The 17246-nt window shown below is 35.4% G+C and overlaps 1 protein-coding gene across 13 annotated transcripts in view; it reads left to right on the top strand.

Annotated features, from left to right (window-relative positions):
* Positions 1-17246, top strand: part of LOC138324853 (adhesion G protein-coupled receptor L3-like) — a 99229-nt gene that overhangs the window by 47619 nt on the left and 34364 nt on the right. For all 13 annotated transcript variants that reach the window (XM_069270044.1, XM_069270041.1, XM_069270047.1 and 10 more), the window contains exon 2: positions 5910-6194. In XM_069270044.1, coding sequence (XP_069126145.1) covers positions 6092-6194 — 103 coding nt within the window. In that variant the 5' untranslated portion in view covers positions 5910-6091. The remainder of the gene's footprint in view (positions 1-5909; positions 6195-17246) is intronic.

Raw genomic sequence — 17246 nt, 5'->3', positions numbered from 1 at the left:
CTGTAGACTTTAAGGCCACACCAGTTTATGTGGTGCTATGTTCACCCATCGTATGTACAAGATCAGGTTCACTGTAGACTTTGAGGCCACACCAGTTAACCAATATGTGGTGCTATGTACGCCCATTGTATGTACAAGATCAGGTTCACTGTAGACCTGGAGACCACACCTACATATCTTATTGTTTATAATTCTGCTGTGGTATTTTAAGCACAACAGAAATCCCCAAATAGACCTAATCTAATACCATCTTGCTCCTACAAAGATGATTGATGACTTTTCTGGATCAACCAAATCAAACTACACATGAAGATGAATCTGTTTTCCTTTGTTGAACATATATAATACTCCACATCACAGAGTACATCTTCGTTACAGGTTTCCTACATACCACTATTACAAAAATAAGCATTTCAAACCTTAATTATAAATTGCTGTGCCTGCAGCTGAAAACCAAAAATAACACAATGAGGGGAACATTGAAAACCTACAGCTAACACACAAATTCAATAACTACCTAGGAACTGATGAAATTATCAGCATAAAATTGTGTTGTTTGTATTATGCTATAATGACAGTTTAAGCCTTCGGCTTTCCTATTTTTGATGGTGTAACATTGCAAAAGTCTTGATAGCTGGATGCATTGAGCGCCATTGGTTTCTTCGTTTTCCAGAAAGTAATAAAGAGACAGCTGGTTAACTCTACATGGGACAATAATATACGCATGTTACAGCAAAATACGGCAGAGAATAATTCTGAATTTTATTGAACTTTATTTCCCTGGAATGCTCAATTTTCTTTAAAAAGACCAGATCATGACAGACATTCAAAAATCCAAGATGGCGGCCTTATATTGTATACCAACTTTCTTTCACAGCTACTAGATTTCATAATTTTCTTTTCAAAGCATTTTGGCGGATATTAATTTTTTTTATTTCATTTTAACTAATTCTATTGACATGATGTTGCAGTCAAAAGGATTGAATAACAGGCAAAGCCTATATAAATTCTTTCCTAAATTATGTGGATTTTAAATTGAACTGAGATACCTTTGAGTTGAATTTAATTGTGCAAGAATTGTAGAAGATATTCATTCATGGAGATAAACTTTGCAAATTTATCTTGATCATGAAATTGCCGAAAATAAATTGCACACGAAAGAATATCGGTTCACAATAGATCAATGTTATCAGATAGGTTGTCTGCGATTAACCCTTCTACCACCACCACCTCCTTTTTTGCCCTTTATTTCTTCTTTGGATGCACGTAGGGGCGGGGGGGGGGGGGGGGGGGGGTGTTTGCAGACAAATACGGTAGTCTTTCAATGGAACTTGGTTACTTTTCGATAAATCAATCCTTAAATTTATTTGGAAATTTTCGTGTAAGAACATTGTCTTAAATTGGGAAGGAGATTACTGGAAAATGCTGGAATCAATGATTTTTGGAGTGTAATGGACTTGGACATTACATGTTACATGCTTTTTGTATAAAGCTGTGGCAATTAACATGGGTTGAACCATCAGACCTGGTAACCCGTTTTTAACTTTCGGCTCAACAAGGCCGTCAGGTTTTTATTGTCACACTGCATTATGGGTAATCTTCATGTTGGGCACGGTGTTTATACATCTAATTGATTTGCGTTGGTCGTTAAGACAACTTATTGGATCTTTGGTTGCTGGTAGAAAGAATTTGTTATGGTTTCTGCGATGTGTTTCAAGTCGAGAAATTTTATTCCTTTCTAATTTCGGTTCTGCCTGAAGCAGTAACCGATGAAACACAGTAACTTGGTGACATGTCACTACTGGAATGATACATAAAATTGTTCACAGTTATTTTTTATATGTTCTTAACTTTACAATTAAACTCCTTAGCATGTTCAAAAGAAATTAACTTTCAGAAAGCAATTCCTTTCGTATTGGTGACTCTAGCATGTTTGCCTACCTACTGTGAATGTGAATTTGTTAGTGTTTGAATACTGTGAATGTAAATTTTCTAGTGTTTCAATTCTGTGAATATGAATTTGGTAGTTTTTGACTGCATTCTGTTTAGTGTTTTGTTAGTGTTTGAATACTGTGAATGTGAATCTGTTAGTGTTTGAATACTGTGAATGTGAATAAGTTAGTGTTTGAATAATGTGCATGTGACTTTGTTAATGTTTGAATACTGTGAATGTGAATTAGTTAGTGTTTGAATACTGTGAATGTGACTTTATTACTGTTTGAATTTTGTGAATGTGAATCTGTTAGTGTTCGACTGCTTACTGTGAATGTGAATTTGTAACTTTATGTTTGACTACTTTAAATATGAAATTTTTCGTTTATATGAACATGAGTGCTGTATGAGGATGTTGAACTGTAAATCCCTCTGAATGAAGGACACAGAAACTAAAGTAACTTAATCTGGATTATGAATCTGTTTGAGGTATATAAACCCAGATTGTGCTAATTGCTAGCTCGTTACATGAGAAATATACAGTTGAATACCTGCACTGGCTTCTCTGTATATGGATTTGAGCTGATATTGATCACCTGGAATTGTAACGAAGACTTAGGAATGGTCAGTTTGGCCAGGTAAGCACATAGGTATCTTTAGGGTAACAAGGTCAAGAACTGGACATTTAGATTTACTGGACATATAAAGCTGACATGCCCAAGCTTCTTTACTATAGGTTTATGATATTGCCACTTGGTTTGAGCTCTCATGTGCATATTGTCAGTCGGCAAGCTCCATAATTACTAGATTTACAATTCGTGGCTTGGATGTCCTTTGAGCCCTGTGTTTCATTTGATATGTGTGACCATGCATAGACTGTTTACCTGTAGTAAGAGAGGATGTTTACGTGTGTTAGGGAAGAAGATGTGACAAGATAGCTAATTAGGATAAGAAGATTTATGCATACTCAGCAAGACTGACTTTGTGTCTTTCTCATTAGCAGTGAAAGGAGCCTGACAATTCAAAGTGGAAGTCTTCATTCTCACACAAGGCAAGTGAGCCGCTGTAATTAAACCTAGGGTAATACATCGGTAATAAAATCTACCTGAAGTCTCTGTGACTGATTGTAGTGTTATGAATTCTGTACCCAAGTTACCAGGTACAGGTGGGTCTGGCGATTGTTAACTTGGTTTTAGGAACATGTATTCTAATTGCATGGAGCCATTATCACCTGCCCTGAACAAAATAAAAAAGCAAAATGAGCTGATCATTAGTGTGTTGTCAACAATGATAGAGGCGGTCTTTAATTATGGCTTTGAAATATTTCCTGACAGTTATTTCTGCCCATGTCTTTGTTCAATTCTGACATTTGGAAGCATCTTTTTTGTAAATGTCATCTCTGTACCTAATGCTTTGTTGCAAAAAGGTTTTCTATTGTACTCTTTTATTACTGAAAAGTTTCAATTTGATAAAACAGACACTAATATGGTCGAAGAATGGTATAGCCTTTTATGGAAACAATACTGAAATAGTTCAACTCCAACCCAAAATTGAGGCAGTGTCCCTGTGAGAAAGGCTCCCCTCAGAGTTCTGTCGCCTGACTAGTCTATAAAGGTAGGAGTTCCTGCTCTTGTTTAGCCCTCAGTCAGTATACTGAGTGACTTGGTGGGGTATGCTGTTTGGTATCTTTGATGGTATGCTTCAGTGAGATAGCACTATAAAAAGAGCAAGAGTTCCACAATGGCAAGGATTGACCCATAAAATATTGACCGAAATGTGAGCTCTACAAACACTTGTTCTTGCCTAAGGGATTGATTTATAGAGTTTTAACACCTTGGTTAAATTTGAGCAAGAAATTTGTTTTATTGGCAAAATAATTGTTTCTAAAGACACTTATTTAGAAGCAAGAAAGCATTGTCTATAGAAGCAGGTGCTTGTTCTCTGAAATGTTGGCTCACAAGGGCCAAATCTTCTGTTTTTATGTTGACAGAAGATAATTTTGTAAAAGTGATGGTATAAGCTATATGAGAATATATTCCTTACAATTCACATATTGATTGGGCTCCAAAGCAGACCATTTTATTGGCCGAATGTTGTCTGTATAAATGGCCTATATCAAGATGAGTGTCTTATACTACTTCTGTTTATTTCTGACCGCTTCTTCAAAGTTGTGGAGATGGATGCTGCTGAGAGGAAATTCTGTCTCAAAGAGAAATAGCTTCACAATCATAAATATTGCTGAGAAATGTTGACATTATAGATAGATTTGGCAAATTCATTGAGTAATATAGATAAAGAGATTGTTCTTATGCTGAAAATACTATCTTATCCTTGTAATTTTCTTGGTGGTGACAGTTAGCACTTAGATGAAGATGAAGAAATGGACTTGCATTAGTTAGGATGGACAGGTGTTGTATTGATCTTGGCTGTATCAAAGATAACACACTAATGTCTACCAATTCATTCATTTATAGTCACTTGTAAGAACAGATTAACAGCCGGTAGTCACAGAATTGTAGGGATTAATGGATTCCCTTTCGTTTCTGTAGTTACCGTGGAAACACTGGACAGATGGGCCAAGCACTCCCAATGGTCAGTCTGCTGGGAAGTTGCGATGTGGTCTGGATCATCGAAGTGTTTGCAATCATCTGTAGTATTTACCAAGCTCTCCACCGATTATGAATTTTATTGTATTTTCTGTTTAGCGGGGTGATCTATGAGGTGATGATTATTATATTTTCGGACATTTTGTATGAGGTCGTTGTTTGTTCAGTTTCACACAAAATTGACTTTTATAGGATTGTAATTATTAAGAGGTGCGATGACCCGGTTATCGCGAGTGTTTGAACAAGTTTAAAAACCCATGTGTCGTATGTGTTCGATAGACCATAAACACATGATTACCCCAATATTAAGTTTCCATTCTGTACTCATCAGTGCCCAACATACTACATTCTACATTGAGCATGAGTCAAGTGGAGAATGTTGCTTGATTCATATGTCATTCGTAACGATTTCAAAGTGACGAAAATTTGATATTGATAAAAAAGAAATTAGATGTTTATTAAGTTATATTACTGTTATATGCGAGTGTATTTCAGACATTAGAGGCGTATCAATGATCTGGAGATCTAATCATATCATTGATTTTCTCAGCAGTTATACATCAGCTAAAAACTTCCAAACAATATGGCATCCAGTGCATATGATATCATAGGTGATTGTGATGTAGATGTATGTCGAACGGCGTTCATCTCCAGGGTATAAAAGTTTGGGGATGCATGCAAACCAATATACACATCTTTAACTGTTGTTACGGACCAGTGCTCATATAGGATTTCTTAAAACAGTGATTTTTAGATAACATTTAAAATTTTATATCTTGAAATACAATGTATATTACTTCATTTCTATGACCGGATGTGGCTTAAAAGGTAGACTCAAACTTAAATAAAAAAATAGACGTGGATAAAAATGTCAATGACATTTACGAGAGTATAGACACTGGTGAAGGGTTTGTGATATTTCCTGGCCTGGTTAAAATAGACCTTATTGAAGATTTAAGCATCGTTTCTGTTTCCCTAAAATATTTCACTGGGCTGTTAACCAGCGGTGAATGGTGTAGGATTAGCGAAGGAAACAGACTGGAAGACATTTATCAAAATAGAGTTCTGATGTATAGAATTATCCGGTTGATTGTCGAGGCGTGTAAAGTGAGAAGATTTTATTTAAATGTGCCGTGATTAACCATCTTATCTCGTGTAATTACATAATGGGTGATCTATGCTGTCATTACGAGACATTGTGTTAACTCACACCCTTCACCGAGACAGACGTTTCTATCACTATTTCATAAGTACGACGAGCAAGCTCTTCTGAGTAGTGTGTGGCCCGTCGCATATCGATGGATCTAATTGTCGGTACGATGGTGGACTTTGTGGGGATGTTCCTAACATGTTCTCTTTCATCCTTTCCAGGTTGTCATGCGGAGGTAGATAGACATCACACGGATATATTTATAGTGACCTCGTCGGAAGTCTATAGAAATTGACTTACAATCGGTGTACAAGACGGAGGGAAGGAGTGGAGATTATATTAAATCGTGATCCATGTGGAGCCGGGCTCTGTGATACCTTGTGTTTATTTACTAATTGTAACAATGGAATATCATTCTGTGGGACCAGGGAGGGTCTGTAGTTACTACCTATTGACAATAAGCATCACCATCGCTGTCATCCTTAGCCAAACATCACAGGCACAAGGTAAGTTCACCATATATATTGTACCTACTTGTATTCCATATAGGGTCCAGGTTATTACCTGCCTGCTAGTTCACATTCAGTGCAGTTTGTTTATATTTCAGGATGATTCAAAATAACTTACACTCACAAAGATGAAAATAAAAACTAAAAAAAAATTAACAAATAATTCAAATAGAATTAAAACAAGTTATTGATTCATGGAATATTTCTACAAAAAGCCTTTAAAATTAAAATATCCAAAATACTGCGTGATAAATGCTTAGCATTGCTGTTTTTGATGATAAAGTATTTACGTAATCTAAATCATTATTATGAAAACAAGTGGGATACAAATTTAATTTAAGTGTTTTTACTTGTGTCCTGGCCCTCTCCGAATGCCATTAGTATTAGATGCAGGTTTTCCTTCTATAAATCTACGGGCTATAATGCTATAAAACAGCACAGCTAAAACAATGCAGCTGTGACATGATTGAAATTCAACTGTCTAAATAAAATTATTTTTGACATGATATAAAAAATTATTTGTGTTATACGATGAGAGAACATCTGAATGTTCTGACATGGAGTCGAGTATCGTTGTAAAGTTATAAGATAATTATATGTCAAACAACCACATGGTCTCGCACCTGCATATTGTAGTCATTCTCATGTCGTATGGTCGACGTTGATACCGACTACAAAATGTTTTTACGTGACATCTGTGTGGGGGCCTTGTGTCTCCTACATGTTTGAAAAGCAGACGCACAAACCCACGTCATTAAGTGGGTTTGATGAATTAGTGAATTCGGTAATAAAAGTCAAATTTGTGTTCACATGAAATTATACTACGACGTAGGTAATACGTAATCAGACCTGCCAACTCACAACATTAAAATATTTCTCCAATAGCTTTTTAATGACTTGGAATGTAATTTCGTACACTTTTAATGATGTCTGTTTACAAATTGTAAACTTTATAGTCTAGAAATATTTCTATAAATGAAAATTTATATAACCGAAACTGTCATTGCATGGTATGGAATTTCATCAAAAAAATCTTATAGGCTTATAGCTGGTTTAATATATCTGTAATAGTAGCTTTTGATTGATATTTGTTCTGTATATAGTTCTATTACAAACAAATAAATCTAAATAAGCTATTCCACATCAAATAACAAACCAATTTTATAAAACCTTAAATTAAGTATGAAATGGATTCAAATTGAGTAAGATGTTGTAAGATATTTCAGACAATCAAATTTATGGTTGTAAAAAAACTTCCCTCATTTTGAAAAATTAAATATTAAATAAAAAAAAAAAAAGTAAATTGGTAAATCTTCCATCACATATTTCTAAGCTAAGATATGACATATATAACCATGTAAGGTCTAAAAACAGAATTCATTTTGTCTTGTGGATGTGACCTTAGATAATTCATTTACAATGTAAAATCTAAAAAGCAAAGTTCCTCATTGTATCTAATGTATAGACATGACCCATTCAAATTAAAGTCTGGATTTCGTGTTGATTGGGGTTAGGAGGACCAGCAAGCCTCATCAGTACGAAGTATAAGCGGAACTCTCCTGCTGTCAGCTCACTTCCTGTCGGTGGATTCCGGGCAGACGGTCATTGGTAGATCAGCTTATCTGGCTTACGACCAGCTAATTTGTGGACACAGAACTAATATTGGTGTTTTATTTTCATTATCGTAGCAATGGTCTGGTAAATCTGACACTAGCTCAGGTAACTGTGGTCGTATATTTGTATTTTAGACACAACAGACTGACTTAATATTAGGAACTGTTGTTATTGGGTGAAACATTTGGAGTTTATGAACGACATAAAAAAGTTAGCTTATCATTGATTGGGCTGCATTTGTAATTAATATGGTTTAGACTTTGTATACATTTGTACTGCGGCTGGGTGTTAAGGTGACTTATGCCATATTTTATGGCCAAAATGTCCTCGACATAGGTCAATGGTTTTTCTCGGTTTACTCTGGCTATCCTCCGCCTCCTAAACCTGGCAAGTCCTTAAATGGGCATTAGTCTTATAAGAACAAACAGGAATTAAACTTAGAGATATAAGTATAAACTCAATATGAAAACTATTAACACTAACTATATATATGTAATGAAGAAAGTATACAAAACTGCAGGATAAAGAGCACTATCAACATCTATGAAATTTAGATATTTAGATGGACAGCTTTACATTATGATGTTATTAATTACTTTAATTTCGATTGACAGATTGTAATTATGATCAAACTTCTTCTCTTCATAGTCTGGATCTTCGAAGTGATTGACATTACCCAGTAATCATATAAGCACTTAAACAAACTGTCTGAGAGCTATTTAGTTTGATGTCAAGCTAATACCTGTCTGAATTGCAGAAATCGTATAATTACACCACTGACAACTACACAATTCTTACCTCCAAACAAAGAAGAGCTATATTCGTCTAGCAGTTTTAATTGCAGACAGAGAAATATATTGTTCACTTTGGAGTTATATTCTTTTTCCCACATACTGCCATATTTATATATGAGTTTTCTTGATGGTATGCAAATTTGATCTATTGTTATCGTGTTTTGTCTTAGAAATTTATCCCTTGTGATTCTTAACAAGACAATCACAAGGAAGCGGCTGAAATTACATCTTAACTTGGCACCTTGCCATATCTATATCACAACGGTTTCTGGAGATGCTAAATATTTTATGTCAAATGGAATAATTTAATGTAACTTGTCGTAAGATAGGACCCGTATATTTTAGCAGGGGAGCTCCCACTCACTAGTGCTGAAACCAGGGGATTACAATCCAGCAGGATTTTTTTATAATTATTTTGCTTCTGTTTGTCCAACAGTTCTGTTAATGCTTTTTATTCAGCACTGATGTAGCTAAAATTCTTAAACACTTTCAATTTTGTCAGTTACAAGAATTTCATTATACTTTCACGTTCGTTTCTGCTGGCCACATTAATCGAAGACAATATTAGTCTGTTAGAACCAGAGAAGAAGGCTTTTGTATTACTGTGCATGATGGCGCCCTCTGTATCGCTCTCTGCTAACAACTATCTTTTCAAATTTAGAAGGACATGAAACATATATAACTAAGCATTATGCTATCTTTAAAAATCATCACTACTTACAAGATAAAATTGATTTTGTATATAACACCCCCCTTTTATGTAGAGGTGTTTTTTTTTAGACTTTTTACATCAGCTGTATGTAATGGGGATTTGTGAAGAAGAGACTTTGAAGATCGATAAAGATATATTCATCACCTGAAATTCCTCACAAATCATAACACCACCCTCACTGGGGAAAAAAATAAGGGAATGTTTATGTACCAAGTATAAATCCATAAGGATTAAACTTTTCACACTTGACATTGCCAGATTTTTGTGTAGGATTTGAAAATCAATGCCAGCTGTTCACCGGCTAAATGTTCCGCAGGGATCAGCTGTATTGTCTTTGGCATAGCCACTCAATTAATCACCGTAGAACGTGTGCAACCAATGAGCTCCAAGGTTTCACAGGGACCCCACACAATGTACCTGACGCAGGGACACAATTTGTTGTGGTGATAACATTTAGTTTCTCATTTGTCGCTAGGAGATATGTCAGCCCTAATAGAACATTAATACATGACCTAATGTTTAATGTTATTATTGGCTGATAGAGAGGCTGGACAGGTGGGCAGAGTCAGCTGTAAAATCTCAGGCCAAGCCAATAAAATGTCCTTATCTGTGTACCCAGTCCAAACAATTAGTGTTTACAGCCCAATTATTGTACATCAATTCTGTCGGGGGCAATCATAAATCTCCAGCACTGTAAATAGAGTATAGAGACACTATTGAATGGTCCAATCAGGTCATTAGGGGACAGGGTTACTGCGGTCATATCAGGTCAGTTATCACCAGTAAGGTCAAGGTTGTCGGGCAAGTCTAGTCTCAAAATGTGTCACCCAGATTGTCAGAGACAGGGAAGGAGGAAGGCAATTTATGAATGGTGCAATCAGGTCACTAAGGGACAGGGTTACTGAGGTCATGTCAGGTCAATAATGACTAGTACAGTCAAGGTCATTGCGCATATCTAGTCTAAAAATCTTTCACTAAGATTGTTAGAGAGATGAAACCCTATGTGAATGATCCAATTAGGTGACTTGTCAAATTTACTGAAGGTCATGTCAGGTAATTGCTGGTCACAATAAGTAAGGTCAAGGTCGAAAGACGAGTCTATATATATAGTAACGCTATGTTTCGTCCAAATCATCGCTGAGAAAATTGATACATTGAGAAAATTATTTATGAATTTAAAGGTCGTCAGGGACAGACGATCAGGTTAATGATCTCGATATATGTAATTATTCTTATGATTTTGTGTATAAAATTCAGTCTTGCTCTTGAGAGAACAAAACTGATAAAAACTTAATCTACAGTTGTCTGTTGAGAGAGTAAGGGAATAGACAAGGGAAATACTTTTGGATCAGATTTATTTGTACTCTATCAGCAATAGATTAGAACGTTGGTTGACATGTCGGAGTACCAGAGTTATTTCCCTTGAGTACTCTTCTGTCCCTGTCGCTAAGGTTACTGTGCTGTAGTGAGGCTATGTGGAGTTATATCTGTATCCTGATGCTGTCTGTCTATCCATCATGGGACACGGCAATAAACCCTACACCAGGGTTCTAAACGAGAAAACAATGAAATTTTCTCGGATCACTGTCGTAGCGGCATAGATGTGCTGTTCAGTTTCCTTAAAATTTATTGAGTTTTCACTCACGTTACACTTAATTACATTTTTTTGCTGTTGATGGAAACATGATCAAATTGGTAAGGAGAGTGGATGTTGTATGGCCATTCCTTAGTACTTGTAAACTTGTTAGGGAATGTTTTATAACCCCGTGACGTCCAGTTACATTCTTTACTAGTCCAACCAAAACATACAAAACATATATTATCCAAGTATGAGGTATTGTTTAGGAGAGCGAAGGGCTTAGTTAAGAATTTCTGTTATGTTAATGTTGCTGTATTGGGATCTGTTTAGTTTAAAAGATAAAGATTAAAATCAAAATAATGGAATTATTTGATTCTAATGAAAGTTGGTAAGACTGAAAACAATATATGTTGTTGTTGTCCACCTTTTGGAATATATACCCTATTTCTGAAAGTAGAAATTTCAAATATGATGATGGAATTAATATATTTACTTGTTATTTGTCCTGTTCAGAAAATTCTGCTTTTTTGTACAGCTCATGTTGGTCAAACCTGTAAAAGGCCAAAGGATATCATAAGGGACAAATTGAAGAAAAGTTCTAGATAATGAAAACACTGCAAAGATTTTTGTTTGTTTGTTTGATTAAATTAACATCATATTGACAGCCAGAGTCATGTAAGGACGGCCTCAGGTGAAATCTTTTTACATTTCCATACTTTCAAAGTACATGTAATATATATTTGCATCTCATTATAAATAACCGAATACTATAGGTAACTTTCAGACCTGTTGTGTACAACTTTGACCTTGCAGTTTCTCAAAAATCAAACAAAAACCTTTGCCCTACAGCCTAGCTGTCATGTAGGCCTAACTTAGTGGGCAATGTAAGCTGTGGTGTATTCACAACCCAGCGGGGATGGTACACCTGATACAGGGGCAATATAGGCCTAGTGTCTGATAATGCCATCTTGATGACCATAGTTAATTATGTCACCTTATCCCTAGTTGACACTGTCACTGTATCACATGTTCTGTTGAAGCGGAGCTAAAGAAAAGAAAAAAACAATATTTCTTTATAACCAGAATTGAGATAATATGCTAATTTCTGGATGTAGGTGACCTCCTTTCTGCTAGTCATAAATAAATTACCTGTATAATTTTACCTGTCGTGGAATTTTCGGTCCCCTCCCACTCTAACCACAGATATGGGCTGCTGAGGACTTGTCTCACCACGTAGACCCCAGGCCAGGGTATAACTGATATACCTGTCCAGAAAATAAATTTATATTAATGGGGGTGGCCCAGCCTCACACTCTCGGAACTAATGACCTCGACAGAACTAAACATAGCTCGGAGGCAATAATTGATGTCGTCTGGGCTAGCTGGAATTTTTTTACTTTTGGTACATGTTTGGAGAGTCTTAAAATACAAACTGGACATTATTAATGAATAGAATTCAACTAAAACCTCGACGTTCCTGTAAAAACATGTAAATAATTGTCTTTGTCTACATCCTGATTGGCTTACAGATTCTCGGAACCTGCGTAGCTGATCTTGGTATTGACTATAGCCTTCCTCTTCGACCAATCTTAAACCCTGTACTAATGAACTACTTATGGACGGTCTTAGTGTGGATTACTTATAGATTGTTTCCTGGAGCTTGTTGAAATTACCGTATTCGACCCAATTAGCACCTTCATCCCTAAAAGTACCCCTCCCTCCCCGCCCACCCACTTTTAAGGCCTCAATTTAGCTTTCCTCAAATAAAATGCAGACAGAAAATACAGAAACTGTGTAGGTTTCTTCATTGTTTTCTTTTGCAGAATGACTTATGCCATTCTTAGCGCAATCATTTTATTGGAGGCTATAAGTTTTCAAATTTCATTCTATTCAGTGCTTTTAATTTTCAATCATCCTGGGTGCTTATTGGGTTGAATAAGGTAGCAATAGTCACTATAAAATATATTTCCCTAAATCACTATGCAACTTGCAACCTAGAATAAATGATACAAAGATTTTTTAATAAGACTTCATTAGGGGCATGTGTCTAAATACACTTTGGGATATTTGTGACAAAAATTGGGTTCAGTTTCTGAAATGTCCAAATATTTTATCAAACTTACGAAAATTCCTTTTTCAATTTGCCAATTTCATCCAAATCATGAGGTAATTATATAAAATGAACTTCAGATTTGTTTCTTTGGGTCTGGCTTTCGAGTTTGTATTGAAGGTCTTCCATTTCCATGAATTGTGGATGCTGACCTTCAAGTAAGATCTTTATAGTGTTAATTCTCTAAATTTTAGCCCTAAGAACCTTGAACTTGGTGCTCACCTCTATAATTGACCTTAAGTGCTGGCATATAAGTTAGTTTGACTGTTGGACATGGAATTGGACTCGCATGCACCGATTGACCTTTAATTCATTTGTTACTGACCGCTTCATTGATGTTGGTCTCAGGGGTTTTGTACAGGTGGTCTTGGGATTAAACTTATTTATTTTCTCTCTTGGTAAGACTTTTGATGCTTTTCTTTGAACTGGTTATTGGTTCTAGCTTCTTATGACCCTAGCTGTTAAAAGGACGTAATTGAATCAAACGAACTAGCTTCTGATTTTGCTAAATATTTTTTTGTTTTGGCCATTATTATTCCTGATGTTTTTTCATGTGCCAGCTCTTTTTCCTTGTTACAACTATTCAACACTCAGTCATGATTACACAGAATTATTTTGGTGTCGCATTGAAGAGCGAGGGTATTGAAATAATGACAGAAATCTGATACTTAAACCCTGAACATTAAACCACTGATCATGTTAGGAAAAACCACAATATCCGTAAATTATAAAAATGTTGAGGTATCATTGAGGCTTCAGCAGAACTGTGGTGTTTGAAAGTGTACACTTTTCAATTCAATCAATAACGGCGATGAAAAGATAGGTTGCCTCTGTTTCTTCAATTAGTTTCAGTTTCATTTCTGATAAATGGATTTTTCCCATTGAACATCTTGTGCCATTGAAGTAGCTAGTATGGAGCGTTCTGTACCACAGTGTTTACTCTCAGATGTGTGTTTGTGCCGTGGTAACTGTATTTGGTGAACTGAAATGAAACCGAGAACTCTTTGATACTGTTATCTCACAGGATCAGATCTAGAATATCTACGTCACATACAAAACAATTTCGTAATTTAAATGTTTTTTTACAAAATATACTATAGTTGAAGTCAAAAATGCATTAGCGTTTTGTTGTACTAATTGCACTTGCAGGTTCTGACGAAGACATGGATAATCACTGTCATAAAAATAATGCAATATATCTAGTTGAATATTTAAAGCTAATTATGACTGCATGAAACGACTGATGAAATGGTTTTCGGGTTTAAAATCGCCAGAGAGTAACCATAGATATTTATTTCTTTGGAAACATTAAAACTCCTATCTCACCAAGATCTTGGAATCAATGACGAGGAAACAGGAAAGCCATCGGCGTGAATCACAGACGAAGGATCGGTGAGCGTAATGAGACGGGGAACAATTAGCCGTGATGAAGCGATGGTTACAGGGATATATATGTCTAGAAATTTTACACGGAGGCCGGACTTAACGCTAAGGGATGGAGTCTTCACAATAAGAGTGCAGATCCATTTGTTAGGACACGCACAATACTGGTTATGATGTCATACATGTACCTAACGAATTGGAACTAGACAGCCACTTTATAGATCTCCAATAGTGTACTTAGACAACCCTTGACATTTCATATAGGCCATGAAAACTGAAGGAAACCGAGATTTGTACACAACATCCGTGAACCCATTGCTCTCCATGTAACATAACATTTATCTTTTCCATCGACAATTTTTCATTGCACACATATATGTATCGTTATGAGATGTCAATATCCCAGACGGAATGATAACATGGTATTTCTCAATAATCTACTGGTGTATCATATTAATCATATTTATATTATTTATTTGTTTGTACTAAGACATACCGTTCCTCATGTTATTCACGCCTACACTCATTTCACCATATCCCCACTCACCATCATAGATTCTGTTTGGCAGTGTAACTTTTTAAAACATGTACCCTCAGAATTTCTGTCTCCCTTGCATGTGGGATGTATAATTATCAGCCATTAATTTTTTCTGTCTATCCACCATGCTGTCCCTTTTAACATTGAGCCCCGTCTCCTGTCGATGCTGACTCCATCTGTAAACTCTTTCAACCACATACAGTCAAACCTGTCTATACAGACCATCAAAGGACAGAGAGGGACAAACAAAATCACATCTTTATAAGCATAGTTCGTTATACACATATTACAGATGTCTTACAGGAAACTTAACAGAGAAAGAAAAGAACTATGTTATAACCATGAATTCTCAGTAAGTGTGTTTCTTAAAAACATATATGCAGATCTATGTGACAATATTACCATTCATCCATGCTCTATATTGGATCTTTTCCATTATGAACCTTTTTCAGGCTTGCAGGCATGTGCTTTGTATCTTCCTTCCACCTATTAGAGAAATTTCTTGCCATTGTTCATACACAAATGTGTTTTGGATCATCCACTAGGTTTTAGGTATCAATGATAGCAGGTGACGTATAGACCGTAAGATCTGGTTAACACTACAAGACACCTGTGATGGTTTTTCTCGTGGTAGTAGAAAGGATACTGATTGAAATCCATAGGTATCAGGATCTGCTCCAACTCCCAGAAAGGGTACACAAAATACAGTATGTTTTTTTCTCCATTGCTCCACTATTTCCTCAACACACCTGACAATTCCCCACTCTTGAGTTTTCTTTCTCTTAATCTCACGTCTCATCTTTCCCAGCTGTTTATTTTGCACTCTTGGCAAATCTTCAGATCTAACCATTTGCTTTCCGATTTCTAATAAACCAGATAAGTCATTACCAAAGATAGTTGTCATTTTGTTCTAATGCATTTCAGGATTATTTTTTAATTAATTATTAATTGTTATTTCATAATTGTTCTTTCATGTAAATTTTTCACATTTTTTTTTTTTTTAATTGTTAAAGATTTTCTCCTCCGAGGCAAAAATTTTTTCTATAGAAAAGTGGGTCAATTAAATTTATTTCATTGCAATTTATTTTCACATTTTATGTTTCAATAAGGTATTTAAGAAATTAACGTTCACAAAATAGAATAAAAGAGTTCTTCTAAAACATTTTCATGAATTACCCAATACAAGTATGTGAAGATACACATTAATTACTGAAGTGTTGATATCAACCAACAAATAAAAAGACATGCTCTTAAGTTATTAGAAGGCCAGTATCTGATTATGACCAGGGAATGTCACGAATTTGTCTGATCCTAAAATTACACCCAAATAAAACTTGGAAGAAAGTTAGTTTATGGATGCTATCCCAAACAATTACATAATCCTACCTGCAATAAAATCTAGTGGTAAGTTCTTATTACTCCTACAGCCGACTTGATGTACAAGCATAAAAGGCCTTTATGTCACAGAGGTATAGCTTAGACTAATGTCATCATGGAATTCCAATTGCCCTTTTATGATCTAGCGGAGAAAATAAAACTTAAAAAATTGAAATGAAAATCTTCTGGAGAAGGTTAACGTTTTGTGTAAATAGATAAAGTCGTCAAGAGGCGCGGTGACAAGCAAGCACTTTGGCAGGTGGAAATAAGGTTTCCTATGTGGAATGGGAGGCATGGGGCCTCTAGAACCACAAAGCTGTCCATATTTTATCCATGTGGATAATTGTCTAAATATCATCTACATTTATTAAACTTTATGACTGGCAGCTTGGGAAATATGAGTAATAATCGGTTTTCACTTTCAAAGGGAATTATCCTTGGTGCTAAGACATATGACTCCAGTCACAATTTAGGGGAAGTATCCATTTAAGATATTATTTCAGCTTCTGATTTTAGTAGTCATAAATTCAAAAATATATATTGCTACCTTTAAAGATGCTCCACCGCCGACAGAGCATAAATGATATTCTTCATTTGAACAATGATTGATGTTTAATTGTGTATATATATGTCTAATTAACACAAAAAAAAATAATAATAAATAATTTGTTTTGCCTTTGGTGCATGCGCAATCAGTACTTCATTCCATATAGGATATAGTGACACAGATTTTTTTCTGGATGCAATTAATTGTTTTTCATATTTTTAACTTGAAGTAAAATTAGAAGCTCAAACTTTTCAGTGGTGGTAATGGTGTAAAGTAAATAACTTTTGTAACTGAAGAAAAATACTAAATCGTCTGCTCCTGTTTTTGATAGTGAAAATCTTTAAGAATCAGCCTATACCATAGCTATATTGTCATTTGTTGTTACTAACTCATTC

The sequence above is a fragment of the Argopecten irradians genome, chromosome 6 (assembly GCF_041381155.1).
Source record: "Argopecten irradians isolate NY chromosome 6, Ai_NY, whole genome shotgun sequence".
NCBI lineage: Eukaryota > Metazoa > Mollusca > Bivalvia > Pectinida > Pectinidae > Argopecten > Argopecten irradians.
Note: the sequence above shows the minus strand (reverse complement) of the source record. Positions and strands in the feature narration are given on the sequence as shown.